The sequence below is a fragment of the Ursus arctos genome, unplaced genomic scaffold (genome assembly GCF_023065955.2).
Source record: "Ursus arctos isolate Adak ecotype North America unplaced genomic scaffold, UrsArc2.0 scaffold_22, whole genome shotgun sequence".
NCBI classification, from domain to species: Eukaryota; Metazoa; Chordata; class Mammalia; order Carnivora; family Ursidae; genus Ursus; species Ursus arctos.
This window is the reverse complement of record NW_026622897.1, coordinates 31896328-31910378: the sequence shown is the minus strand read 5'-3', so window position 1 is coordinate 31910378 and position 14051 is coordinate 31896328. Positions and strand designations below refer to the sequence as shown.

At 48.3% G+C, this 14051-nt stretch overlaps 1 protein-coding gene across 1 annotated transcript in view; it reads right to left on the bottom strand.

Moving 5' to 3' along the window:
- Nucleotides 1-14051, bottom strand: part of FAT3 (FAT atypical cadherin 3) — a 635693-nt gene that overhangs the window by 35298 nt on the left and 586344 nt on the right. Inside the window, exons 19-20 of the mRNA XM_044386515.3 lie at nucleotides 12204-13002; nucleotides 74-208 (exon numbers count right to left, since the gene is read on the bottom strand). Of these exons, the coding sequence (XP_044242450.1) occupies nucleotides 74-208; nucleotides 12204-13002 (934 nt within the window). The remainder of the gene's footprint in view (nucleotides 1-73; nucleotides 209-12203; nucleotides 13003-14051) is intronic.

Sequence of the window (14051 nt, the reverse complement as noted above, 5' to 3'; positions counted from 1 at the left end):
TGTGTCCTTTACTCAAGGGCAAGTGATTCAGGAATATGAATCCAGACCCTCAGAATTCCACCCCACTCTGCACCTGAGCACTCTCCGAGCTTCCCCGGGGGACACTGGCAGAGGTACGGTCTCCTGCTGGCTTCGTAACCGACACACTGCATGTCCCCTGGACATGGCTTCTCCATGCAAGGGTCGTTGGACCCTGGGCACAGTCCTCCTGTGACAAAAGGAAACACACATGATCAGTACGCAGAGAATCACCTTACATTCTAGGGGGTGCTGGGAGGGTTCCAGAGCTGGGCTCTAGAGGCTCTGGGCTGAGAGACAAAGGGGCCACCCAGAAGCAGGAGCACCCGAATGGGCTTCACCTGGTGTGAGTGCCCATCAGATGTCCCCGCATTGGCCAAAAGCTCACTGCCAGCCTGAAGTAGGTTGGCTGCGAAGAATACACGGAGCGCTTTCTCTTCGGTTCAGATATGCCAAGGTTGTAACTGGACCAACGTTAGCTGAAAAAAGATCACACTGCACGTGCTCTGGTCGTATTTACTGGAGTGGGGTTCTGCATATGGTGCTACCTGAATGCATTGCTGGAGTTTCCATTTACACACCCTTTTTCTTTCCTGCCCTGAAAAACGTCGAGAGCAGACTTCGGAAGATGTTAGCTGTTGTTTTCAGAGGGCAAAGAAAAAGACGTTTCTAAAGAAAAGTATGACTAATTCTAAGTCATGCAAGCACAACTCCCATTGTTTCCTAATCCCTTCTGCTGCCCGCTCTTGTATCGATTAGCTATAAGGTGCCCTACTGCCTATCAAAAACAGTTGAATTATTGCCGGCAAAGGCAGGTTTTCTTGCTACCTGTTCGATGCTCACGGCAGGGTGCGATGAAAGGTTAATCCTTCAGAAAGAAAAATCCTGGAAAGCAGATTAACTGATTGAGGCAAAATTCAGGACCCGAGTGAGTCATTTCTGAACCGTGGTGAAGGCCAATGCAGGTCCAGCGAAGGAACTGCACGATTCAGAAGTCTTGGGTATTTCAAATGCGAGTAGGCCACTTTCAATGTAGTGAGAGTTTTTTTTTTTTTTAATATTTTATTTATTTATTTGACGGAGATAGAGACAGCCAGCGAGAGAGGGAACACAAGCAGGGGGAGTGGGAGAGGAAGAAGCAGGCTCATAGCGGAGGAGCCTGATGTGGGGCTCGATCCCATAACGCCGGGATCACGCCCTGAGCTGAAGGCAGACGCTTAACCGCTGTGCCACCCAGGCGCCCCTCAATGTAGTGAGAGTTTAAGTGGTAAAAGGACTATAGGAAAGGAGACACGAATGAAAAATCGCCCACAACTGGGTTAGTGGTGGCCTAAAGGAGCACCTCTTCTGCCAACCAAGGACATGCGGGAATCAGCAGCTTCCTTCCTCAGGAGGATCTGACCCATTACCAAACTCCCTTCCATCCTAACTCTTTCCTCATCATTAAGCATATTGTCCCATTATATAGTCATTTCTTTGTCCAGGAGAAAGCAGACATTTAATGCTAACTACGTATAAACATTTAAACACTGTAATCCTTGAGAAGAGCAATATAAGTAGCACCAGCAAACTCAGAACTCATAAATCCTATTTTCCACCGGTTTAGAGCTCAGCCATAAAAGATACTCTTGGCGATGATCCAGCTTACAAAGTCTTAGAAGATGCAGGGATTTTCAACTGAAAATTTGGAATGATCTCTACAAATGGTTCTGAAAGACATAAGTGCCCCAAAATACATCTTCCTATTTTTGTTGCAAGAAATCTTTACTCCTGCCATGTATTTATCAATATTTATGCAACTTAAAACAGCCGTTCTACCACCTTATGATCTCCTTCAAAGCGCTTTTGATAACCAGTTTTAAAATAATTTTTGGTGCATTCATTCAGCAAATAATTTTTCTTAGGGCCCAAGAAGTGATAAGCCTGGACATATAGATTATTTATTTATTTATTTGAAAGAAAGAGAAAGAGAGAAAGAGAGAGGGGGAGGGAGAGAGGGTGAGAGGGAGAGAGGGAGAGAGGGAGATGCAGACTCTCTGCTGAGCAGGGAGCCCGTCTCGGGGCTGGATCCCTGGACCTTGGGATCATGACCTGAGCCGAAGGCAGGCACTTAACCGACTGAGCCACCCAGGCGCCCAAAGCCTGGACATACAAAGATGAAAGGAAACAATGCCACCTCTTCCTCCCTCCGGGAAACAAGCAGCAAACACACGAGGACGATACAATAAGGTATCGCCTTGATGGCAGTCTGTGAGTGCAACCAGAGAAGGGACAATTGCGTTTCCTGGGAGAACATCAGAATCCTCACTGAAGAAGGGGGCATTTTATTTATTTATTTATATTTTTTATAATACTTATTTTGTTATATTAGTCACCATACAGTACATACCCAGTTTTTGATGCAACGTTCCATGACTCGTTATTTGCGTATAACACCCAGGGCTCCATGCAATATGTGCCTTCCTTAATACCCATCACCAGCCTATCCCAATCCCCCACTCCCCTCCCCTCTGAAGCCCTCAGTTTGTTTCCCAGAGTCCATAGTCTCTCATGGTTCATTCCCCCTTCTGTTTACCCCCTCTTCATTCTTCCCTTCCTTCTCCTACCCATCTCCCTGCTATTTCTTATGTTCCACAAATGAGTGAAACCATATGATAATTGTCTTTCTCTGCTTGACTTACTTCACTTAGCATTATCTCCTCCAGTGCCGTCCATGTTGCTGCAAATGTTGGGTAATCGTTCTTTCTGATGGCTGAGTAATATTCCATTGTATATATGGACCACATAAGAAGGGGGGCATTTTACATTCAGGCTTGAAGGATGAGAGCTTTTGAGGAACAAGGGGCTGTGTTTCATGGGAATGAGCCGGCCGTAGAGAGTGGCTCGACTGCTTGCGTGTGTTAACGCTCCTTCATGAAAAGTTCACAACTCTGCAGCTGACTCTTCGCTGTCTCCGTGCGTGGCTTTGTTTCAGTTTCGGATGGCCTGCACCATTCCAGGCTGCTCCTAAATGTGGGTCCGTTAGTATATGCTCAAAGATGCTACCTCCGTCCCATGCTAACCTTGGCCACATGGAGGTGGCCGTGTGCGTAGATGAATCACAAAATGCATCCCATCCAATGGCTGGAACTCTGAATCACCGGGGCTTCACCTTCCAAGCACAGTCATTTCTTGCTCGTTTACATGGTTAAGAAATCTATTTCTTCCCATTCCAAGGACATGCCTTTTTCTGTGTCCTACTTTCACCAGCTGAAGGATATCTTTCTCTACATGTCTATGTTTCTGAGACACAGCAGCATAGACCCCATTTCTGCTCTAGTGCAAGGCTCATTGCTAAGAAACTGTGCCTTATCAAGAGTCCAGTTTAAAAGCCAGTATTTCAAAGGGGGAAAAAGAGGGCTAGATAGTTTCAGACCCATGACAGTAAAGCTATTTTCTCCTGCAGGAATTAAAGTGAGATTAAAAAAAACCCAGCTATATGCATATATAATAAAAACTAAACACAGCATTTCATATTAAAACAGCATTTGAATACTTCTCCCTTTTATCCACATTTTTTACCTTTTTTCTTACCATCAGCCCTGCCCTGGTAGCTGGCACAAGGCTTCTTACTCTGTCACCATCTCTCTTATCTTGGGTTAGAGCCAAAGCCACTCAGACCAGCAGCTGGGGTTCAAACTCACAGCTTTTTCTTTTTTTCTCATGTCATAACCATAGAACCCATATAATTACACCCACTAAATTAATAGATTATGTGAGATCCAGTGCCCATTATAAAAACTCTAGCTGGAGGATATGTTAAAAAAATACATCAGTGTAAGTATTATAAGATGTGCATTGAAAAAGTAATAATATTAATATACATATTAGATATATAATAAGTATATTTCTATTCATTCTAGCAGCCATTGACTTTAGTAGGTTCTTTTTCTTTCTTTTTATTTTTAATAGGCTTTTTAAGGCAAGGGGGACAGTTCTTGGCAAGTGATCTGTCTCTTGTTGCATTAAAAATCCTCTGGGGCCTCCCCCACCAAGTCCTCGCCCCAGACGGGAGCAGCCGTAGGCATTCAGCTGTCAGCTCGCTCTGCTCACACTCGGTCCGCTCTCCCGTGGCTCAAGAGAGCAGGAGGGCAGATTAGAGGCCAGAGGTCGGTGTAAAACGTAACGTTCTCCCTAGCTGGGGACAGATGTGAGCATGTGCGCACACTGCGGTCTATTACGAATAGAGAAAGACTTCTGGCTACGAAGTCTGCCTTTGGCTCAGTTTTCCCCAAACTAAATATCCCCCATGTACAATACTGTAGTTCTTCCTTCCCCATCAATTAAAATAAGATATTAGGTCCTTTCTGACATGTGTATTGTTAGAGGGACTTGACCTTTGTACGCCAATGCTGAACAATGTGTTCTCGACCTCAGATACACCCAGATGTTTGGGTCCCAGGGACACTTTCCTGGGGATGATAAGCCTCTTTCCAGCCAAAGCCCTACGTTCTCTAGCAACCTGAAACCCAGTATGCTTTAAATGGATGCCAAGGGGTTCACTTGTTTTTAGAAATCCCATGTTTATATCACCCCCTCTCATGGAAGTACAGACACTACTATTGTGAGTCTGAAAGACCCTCTTTCTGGCCGCGGACGGTGCCTTATCATAGTAATAGTTACGAGACAACACTGTCAGGTCCCATTGGCCTCTGGGAGGAAGTTTATTTTATTAAGTATTATTAAATAATCCAGGTTTAATTAACTTCGCTGTGATCAGTGACAGCGCGGGGGGTGGAGGCTCGAGGCTTACACATTCCGCGCCTGCAGGCATCCATCGGTTTGGTGCCAGAGTCAGCACGAAGGGAGAAGGGGCCCACTTTATCACACCCACCGATGCCATTTATTGTGGCAGGATAGAAGGATCGGATGTTTTTAGCAACTCTGTGAGCACGAAGCAGGCAGAGAGAGCTCTGCTCCCCACGCCCAGGTCCCCTCAAGAAGTCCATGCAGCATAACAGGAAAGGATCTGCAGCCACAAGCAGCAGGCCTGGAGCTCGGCTCCGACCGGTTATTCCACTCATGTACTGTGTGGCTCTGAACAGGTCACTTAACTTCTCTGAGCCTCAATTTCTTTTTCTGAAAAACGAGGATAATAACTGTTCATAGAGTTGTGAGGATTAAATGGGCTAATGTAGGTGAAAGCAATTTTTACTTTTTAAAAGGTTTTATTTATTATTTATTTGTGTGTGTGTGTGAGAGAGAGAGAGAGAGAGAGCGTGCACACAAGGAGGGGGAGCAGCAGGCAGAAGGAGAAGCAGGCTCCCTGCTGAGCAGCGAGCCCGATGTGGGAGTTGGTCCCAGGACCCTGGGATCATGACCTGAGCCAAAGGCAGACGCTTAACTGACTAAGCCACCCAGGTGTCCGTGAAGGCACTTTTTAAAGGGAAAAACTTGAAGTAAAAACAAATCATTACAAGGTCTCAAAACTGGAGACACTAATTTGACTCAGCCTCGTGGCAGAAACCTGAACTCAAGTGCAATCGTTTTCTTGCCGTCTTTCTGGGGTCAAATTCACGATTCGTAAGCTGATAGACGACAGGAGACGCCGTGTGGCTGGGTGGTACTAGTTAAGGCCTGCAGCGTTTTCTCCATCAGCGTGCCAGCCCTGTGGGCTCAGCCCCTTGGCCACCTGGTTGCGGGCAGAACCTTGTACACAGCCTCACACAGGAGAAAGGTGCACACGATGTGGCTCTTCTCCCAAAGAAGCTTTCCACGTTCTGAAGCGTCGCTCAGGTGGAAATTTAGGTCACTTTCTGCAGAGCTGACAACGTGCAACTCACTGGAGCAGAAGCTTCAGAGCTTTGGAACCTACACCGAGCAGAATGGTGATCCTCCTGGGGTCTCTGGAGCGTCTCGCTGCCACATGTGTGGCTCGTCCCCTCGTCTCCCCAGAATTCCCGCAGCCCCAGGGATGAAGTCTACGCCTTGAGCGAACACATCAGCGTCTACCTGTTATTATTATCACCATCCCTTTGAGCTGAATCAACCTCTTGATGTACGTTTCTTCCGAATTACACTGTGGATCCGATAACTAACGGTAAATATCCTACACCCTGAATTCACACGCTTTGCCAAGATGCCACGTCTTAGCAAAAGCTGCACGAGCCAGTAAGCTTTCCTCTCAATTCTTGGCCTGCATAAGTTTTAAAACATATTCTCCAGAGACCTCTTGGGTTTGAAGTGGTCTCTTATAGTTCTCCCACAAGCACAGAATCATCTGGAATGGTGTTTGCTTGGCTCAGCCATATTTTCTGGATGATTTTGCTTAAATTTCATCAAACACATCCTCTCTGGGCGGCTGTGTGGGTGGGGTATATTAGGGAAGATCCGCGCGCTGCGAAGCTGATGTCACCACCGGGGTAGACACCTCTCCACTCCCCCTGGCATTTTGGGACTTGTGTGTATTGGAGACGAGGGCTCTGCAGACACATAGCTGTTATGAATATAAAATGAAAACTTCCCAGTTTGCAGGGGGAGCCTGGTTAAGATTCACACACTGAAGGGTATTTGAAACCACTGGGATGGGGACTGCGGCTTTCTTCTCGGAGTGTTAGCCTTAACAAACCCCAGCCCAAGGCAAACCCAATCTCAGATTTTTCTCTGCTTTTTAAAAACTCATCAAGGCTAAGTTTTAAGTGTCTTGCTGCCTCACAGAAGCCTTCGTCATTTTATTTTATTGTGTTTATTAGAAGTGCGTTATGGGGCCCCTGGATGGCTCAGGTCATGATCCCAGGGTTCTGGGATCGAGTCCTGCATCGAAGTCCCTGCTCAGTGGGTAGTGTGCTTCTCTCTCTACCTCTCTCCCCTGCTCGTGATCTCTCTCTCTCTCAGGCTCTGTCTCTCAAGTAAATAAAATCTTAAAAAAAAATAAAAGAAGTGCATTACCATGACTGCCTATCACGGATTCCATTTACCTGTCTCCCGGTATTCCTCCCCAGGACTGTCCTGATTCCTCACCATCCCTGTCCTTTGTTCAGTGCATGATGCTGGCTTGTGCTCCATGAGGATGGGGACCATGGCAGCCTCACTTACCACTATACCTCCAGCACTCTGCCCAGGGCCTGGCAAAGTATTCACATCACTGCTGAGCGAATGAGCAGACAAAAGGATGCCCCAAATCTCGGGGCCTTTCTCTTCACTGCTCTCTGTGCTGACAGTGCATCCCTGCCTGGCAAAGACCCAGTAGGACAAGCTTCACTGCTTCCAATGCCTTTCACGAACTCCTCTGATAGGACCGAGGACTCCCTCCTTTGTGCCTCCTCTGTGCCCTAACTACACCACCTATAACTGTTTATAGCTTCTGTTTGTTTGCAGCCAAGGAGCAAAGGAACTTCTGCAGTTTGCCTAGGAAGAGAAGCTTCACGGGGTCACAACAACTGCTCATTAATATCTGGAGGGCAGCTTGTATAGAAGGAGTCAGACAGGTCAGGTTCTGCGTGGCTCTAATGGATGGAGCTGGGCGACATTACGAGGAGGTGGACTTTGAGGCACTAGAAGGGAGAAGATCGTCTCAGGTCCATCTTGCGAGGTTGTGAGACTGGCGAAATTAGTGCCAGGAATCTAGTTAACGGGATGTCTGTCGTGGGTGGGAGGTTGAGATTGGATACTTTGAAGTTCCTTTCGAATGGGTGTGGAAGTAAGAGGGCGCCATGCTTGCGGCTGCCCGCTGTGAATCACGGCGCGGCCCTTCGCATAGCTCTGCGACTTTGAGCAAGTCTGCTGATCTTCTCGTCTTAGTTTCCTTAACTTTTGAGGAAGGTTAATGATACCGTGCCTTTATGGTTATTAGAAGGGTTAAATGCAATTACGTATGTTGGAAAAACAATGCAGTGACTGGTCACCACTCAATAAAAATTAGTTGTTACACTTGTCCCTGCTTCTCCCCTCCATGCCTTGGCTCTCGTGCTCTCTAGGCATCCTTTCAGATCTAACTCAGCGGGCATCACCCTCCGTGATGTGCTGCAGTGTTGCTCTCCCCTCCCCGAGCAAATACTTGTGACAGCGCCATATGCCACGGTTGAGAGCAGGACTGCTATTGCTCACTCTGCCTGGTCACCGCCATGCGTCCCCCATGGCCAATGATCCCATCACCGTATTTGGAACTCTGGCTGTCACCGCCATCCACTCCCTGTCTTAAATTCTGATGGTCTCCTAGGGAGTCCATTCTCCTGCACAACTGGCTCCTTTTTGATAGATTTTATACCAGATTTTTTTTGTTTTTTTATAGACTTTATTGAATTTTTGTCAGAGAGAGAGGGAGAGAGGGAGAGCACAAGCAGGGGGAGCGGCTGGCAGAAGGAGAAATAGGCTCCCCATTGGGCAGGGAGCCTGATGCAGGACTCGATCCCAGACCCTGGGATCATGACCTAAGCAGAAGGAAGACTCTTAACCAACTGAGCCACTCAGGCATCCCTATATCAGACTTTTGAAAAGTCAATGGCATTTTAAAAAAATGAACAATTAGCACAGCCCTGTGGGGCTGCAAGAGGACAGAGCATCAGGGACAGCCCACAGGGCATCCATCATTCCCTGTTCATTTAAACTGGCATCAGGCTTCCTTCCTGAAGTGCTGACGTTCATTAAACTTGTGAAGTCTACCAGGAGTCATCTCATGACATCACAACTTTGTATCTCTTAAAGTTCTGTTCAAGCATGATGCTCGACGGTGGCTGGAATTTAATGAGCCTATTTGGCACTAAAATTCAAGTCTGCTTTCATTTTTTGTCAAAGCAACTCAGCGTTTTGGTACAAGATGCTAATTTTGTTAATTGGACCCAAAAACTGTGCGGGAGAGAAAGAGGAGTTGGAAGTGGGGAGGAGCATATTGAGGCTAGATCTGTATAAATATTGCTACACAGTCCAGAATAGGCAGCTACCTCTATTTATCATCGTAATTATTCCACCAAGTGGTGGAAAAGTCCATTTATTGTATCTGCCAAGCTCCCAGGATAAACCGAGGAGCAGTCAATACAGTTCTGTGCACGTGTGTGTGTGTGTGTGTGTGTGTGTGTGTGTGTGTGTGTGTTTTAAGGGGAGCATTCACTGAATTCAATTACCTCTCCATCCAATAAATGAGAAAATGCCTAAAATGCCTAATGCTTTCCTTAACAGTTCCTCACTGTATTTTCATTAGAGGACACTTGAGAAGAAGTGAGAGCTATTTCTATTTCTAACTAAGAGTTTGCCCCTGAACCTGCAGGAAATCTTTCCTATTTTATCTTGCTGTAGATTTCTCTAAGTTTGCTTTCCTAACCGCCCATTAGAATCACCCTGGGCTACGTATATAGACCCCTAGGCTCCACCTGAACCCTACTGTTGTATTTGAGTGTGGGGCTGGCAATGGGCACTTCTGGTAGGCCCCATGCATGCATGTTGGTGTCTGAGAGCCCCTCTGCTGCCCTGTGATGGTGCTGTGAGGCTGGTCAGCAGTCTGCTGGGGGAAATGGGGCTATCTGAGTATTCTTTTTTTTTTAAATCTTTTTTTAAAGATTTTATTTATTTATTTGAAAGAGAGAGAGCACAAGAGGGGGGAGGGTCAGAGGGAGAAGCAGACTCCCCTGCTGAACAGGGAGCCCGATGCGGGGCTCCATTCCAGGACTCCAGGATCATGACCTGAGCCGAAGGCAGTCGCCTAACCGACTGAGCCACCCAGGCGCCCCCTATCTGAGTATTCTTACAAAGCAGGTAGCACTGGGTCATGATTCACGTGTAAGAAATGGAAGAGGCCCTGTTCTTAAGATGCAGATAATTAGAAGGGCCCAAGAAGAGCCGTAATTGAATCCACATGCCACCCTCACAAGCCATACAGACCGGGCAGGGCACGGAGCTACCACATTCATCAGATGCAGATGACCGTTCATCACCTGCTGAAGACGGGACGGGGCCAGATGACCTTTCCAAGTCTTTTCATTACTAAAATCCAGTATTTTATTGTACAGCTTAACTACAAGAGTGACTTGAAGGTGAGAAGAGGCTCCGAGATGAGCCTGAATCTACATGTACAGACTTCTTTGAGGAAATGCTCACTTTTCAAAACAAGAAGCCCTCTTCGTGGGGCGTCTGGGGGTTGAATCACAAAAGCTTCTGGCAGGGACGCCTGGATGGCTCAGTTGGGTAAGCATCTGCCTTCAGCTCAGGTCATGATCCCAGGGGCCTGAGATCGAGCCCCACGTTGGGCTCCTTGCTCTGCTTGTGTTCCCTCTCGGTCTCTGTCAAATAAATAAATAAAATCTTAAAAAAAAAACAAAACCCTCCCTCTCCACAACAAAAAATCACCCCTCTGAATTCCTTCTTTCAAGAAATTCTGCCAGGTCGGCCCTCTTCCTGATGAACTCATACTCATCCCTCAAGACCCAGGACACAGACAGTCTGTGGTATAGAAATGTCACAGAAAGCTTCCCTCTGGCCATAGCAGGGATCCTGTCCGTTCTCCTCCCGAGCGTTGATCATAACATCATTATTGCAAACAGGCGCTTGCAAGCTGACCTCACAAGAGCCAGCTGCTACGGGCAGGGGCGGTGTGTTTTCCATGGTGAATCTTCAGTGCCTGGCACGTTGCTGCCGCCACTGACTCCTGTGGACTGGAATGAGTTCTCAGAGCACAAGGATTAATTAGCTGGTTTAGTTTCTCCTGCAGGGTCTGCCCCGTCCTGTAGTGAACCTCCTTTGAACCCTGCTGTGAATCACCGCAGGAAGGCCCTAGCAGAGCTTTGGCGCATAAATCAGTTTGCCTACAAAGGAAATCGAGGTAAAGCCCGGACAGCTGGCACTCATAAATCCTGCATGTTGGGGGCATCTGCCAGAAATGCATCACGTCTAGGCTGCATGCTTTGAGTTACTCTGGAGCTAATTTACATATTCAACAGGTCAGACATCACTGCATCTACCTGATGAAAACAGAATTCACTGGTACCACAGGCTGAGTGGCGAGCACTTTCTGGGCTGCTCAGAGGCTCTCAGAATGTCTCTTGGGGGGGAGCAGTGACCTCAGGAGCCCTGTTCTGATGAGCTTATTTTCCAAACTGCAACCAAGAACTTTCTATAAGGGAAAGAGGCCAGGGGCCCTGCCTGTCCCCAATTACCTAAAGGGATGTTTTACAAATGGCCTCTCTCTGGCCACGGTCCCTGTGGGCCAAGTTCACACTGGCTAGAAAAACTCCGGGTGCAATTTTCTTAGAAGAGGGCAGTGAATTTATGGCTCCGCGTGTCAGAGAGGAAAAGAGGCAGAGAGCAATACTTCTCACTGACCACTGCGGGCATGGGACTCTGGGCAGCTATGGCCCCTGACCGGGAAAGGTCAAGGTTCAGGGACTCTAGTTACATCAACAAACTCGAGCCATTCCATCTCCTCTGCTCTGAGGGCTGAATCCTTCCCTTGGCTGCGCTCCTTTATGGCCCGTTTTTCACTGAAGCAAATTGAACTGCCCTTACCCTCAGCAATAGCTCCCTAACTTGTTGGCCTGCCTCTGGCCTGGCTCTGGCTAATCCAGTCCCCTCTGTAGCGGGCACGCTCTTTGTGAAAGACAGAACTGATGCTGTCACTTCTTCACATCACATCAGCCCTCTACGGCTCCTCCTGCCTTGGGACAATTTCTACAATTTTCATCCTGGCTAATGACCCTTGTGTGAACCCTGGGCCCACTCACAAGGTCTCATCTGTCATCATGCCCCCACTTCCAGTGACAGAACATCTCTGCCACTCGTGTGGGCTTTTCTCCTGCTCTGAACCCCTTCCTCATACAGGCTGCCACCTGGACTGGAATGTTCTTCCTCCCCTACCTGTTCCCACATGTCTGGTTCCTACTTATCCTTTATCCCAAGCTGTCAGGAGGGGGTCCCTCTTGATGGGTCCTCTTGCAGGATTTCCTGCTTCCTCAAGCGATCCTTAACGCATGGGCTCCTGCTAGCCTGCTGGTGCGTGATACTCAAGAGACGCACAGTAAGCTGTGCGCTCCACGGGAGGAGGGGCTCGCCTGGTCTTGCTTACCCCACAGCTTGGCATCTCTCATGGCAGCTTGGCCCATTGTAGGTGGTCAGTAAACATTTTGCTGAATGAGTGAATGAATGAACGCATGCTTCTCAGGAAGGGCAGCCCGGTCTACTCAGATCCCGGGAGGCGCGAGGGAACTCCCAACCACACTCACCGTTACAGGTGCAGCGCACGTTCCTGTAGAAACGCGGGCACACGAAGCTGATGCGCGCCGTGCTGTAGGTCATGAGCGCGTGGGAGTCCAGGGACAAGCCCTGCTCGCAGTGCTGCTCCTGACAGTCCAGCCCCGAGCAGTTTTTCTCCAGGATGGCTGAGATGCGCATGACATTCTCCAGATGTCTCCTGGCATTGGACAGCTTCTGGATCAGGTAGGCGGGCTTGTAGAACTCGCCGCTGTGCATTTCCACTGCAAACAGCATGTCCAGCTGGTTGGTGCCTGCCACGGGCTGGATGCTGATGATGCGCAGGTTGTCCTGCTTCTGGGTGAGGACGGCGTTCCGCAGGGTGCGCCGGAAGCCGTGCATGTGAAGCCCCACGAAGTCCTCGGGGGACACGTTCTCAAAGCGGATGGTGACGGTGTTCTGCAGCATCTCATGCACCAGCTGCTCCACGTGCACGACCACGTCGATGGGCACCTGGAAGCGGCCGTCACTCACCGACACGTTCAGCACGTACTTGCCGCTGTCCAGGCCCCCCAGGGCGATGATCTTCCCATCGTGACTGTTCACTTTGAACAAGCTTTTCTGCTCCGACTTCAGGGCAAACGTGAGCACATCATACATGTCTTGATCCGTGGCATGGATCTTCCCAATGACCCCACCGGGAAAATCATCCTCCATGGTGACAATATAAATCTCCAGGGGGATGGCTGTGGGCTTGTGGATGCTTTCCTCGATGACCCGCACACGGATGTAGGAGTGAGAGACTTGCTGGGGTTTGCCCGAGTCTTTTGCCTAAAACATTGGAGAGCGAGAAAGGCAAGGAACTAAGAAAAAGTGGAATCATTTTAAAACCAACAGAACTCAGAGAGAAGACATGTATTCCTTTACCCTCAGTTGCTTCTTCCTCCATCCCCGGCTACTGTTCAGCAAAATGCTGAAGACGTGCACTGGAGTGATTTATCACCTTTGTTCCCCACATGTACACTTGGTTATGGACGATAAAACGTGTCCACACAATCTAGCCGTTGGGGGTGAACAGGAAGGGGGACAGAGGGTGCTATGAGATCTGACACGCCTACAACATGCTGGCCTGGTTTTCATTTTGAACAGAAGCCACTAGGGAATGTCACACATAAAGTGGTGTTCTCACTGGAAGGAGCAGTCTTTGTTCCCTTTGCATTTTTTCCTTTGGATTGGGCCAGACAGAGAACACCTTTCTGTACATTCAAGAAATACCATGAGGTGTGAATTAGACAATATTAAGGTTTAGACTAAAAAATGGGATGCAGAAAAGGGAAAAATAGGTAGCCTGAGAAAAACTTTGTCTTCCTTCTATATATAAGAACTGATAGAGGAGGCTGGGTGGCTCAGTCGGGTAAGTATCTGTCTTCGGCTCAGGTCACGATCTCAGGGTCCTGGGATCGAGCCCCATGTTGGGTTTCCTGCTCAGCAGGGAGTGTGCTTCTCCCTCTCTCTCTGCCCCTCCACCCGACTCATGTGCTCTCTCTCTCTTGCTCTGTTCTCTCTCTCAAATAAACAAAATCTTAAAAAAAAAAAAAAAGAATTGATGGAAGAAGCACTCTGACTGAGGATGTTCTCTGAACACCTGCCACAGGCAACATGGGAGTAGGCAGTGCAGTAGAGCTTCCGAGAGGGGCAGATTCCCACGGACTGGGTCCCCAGAGGAGGTGTCTGAGGATGGAGGGACTCGGCGGACCTCGCAGGTCAGATGGGATGTGAGGAGATACGTCCTCATATGTGGAGTCCAGCATAAAAGCAGGGACCTGGGCATCACGCAGACCTGAGTTTGAATCTCGACTCTGCCATCACTGTACGTCTTG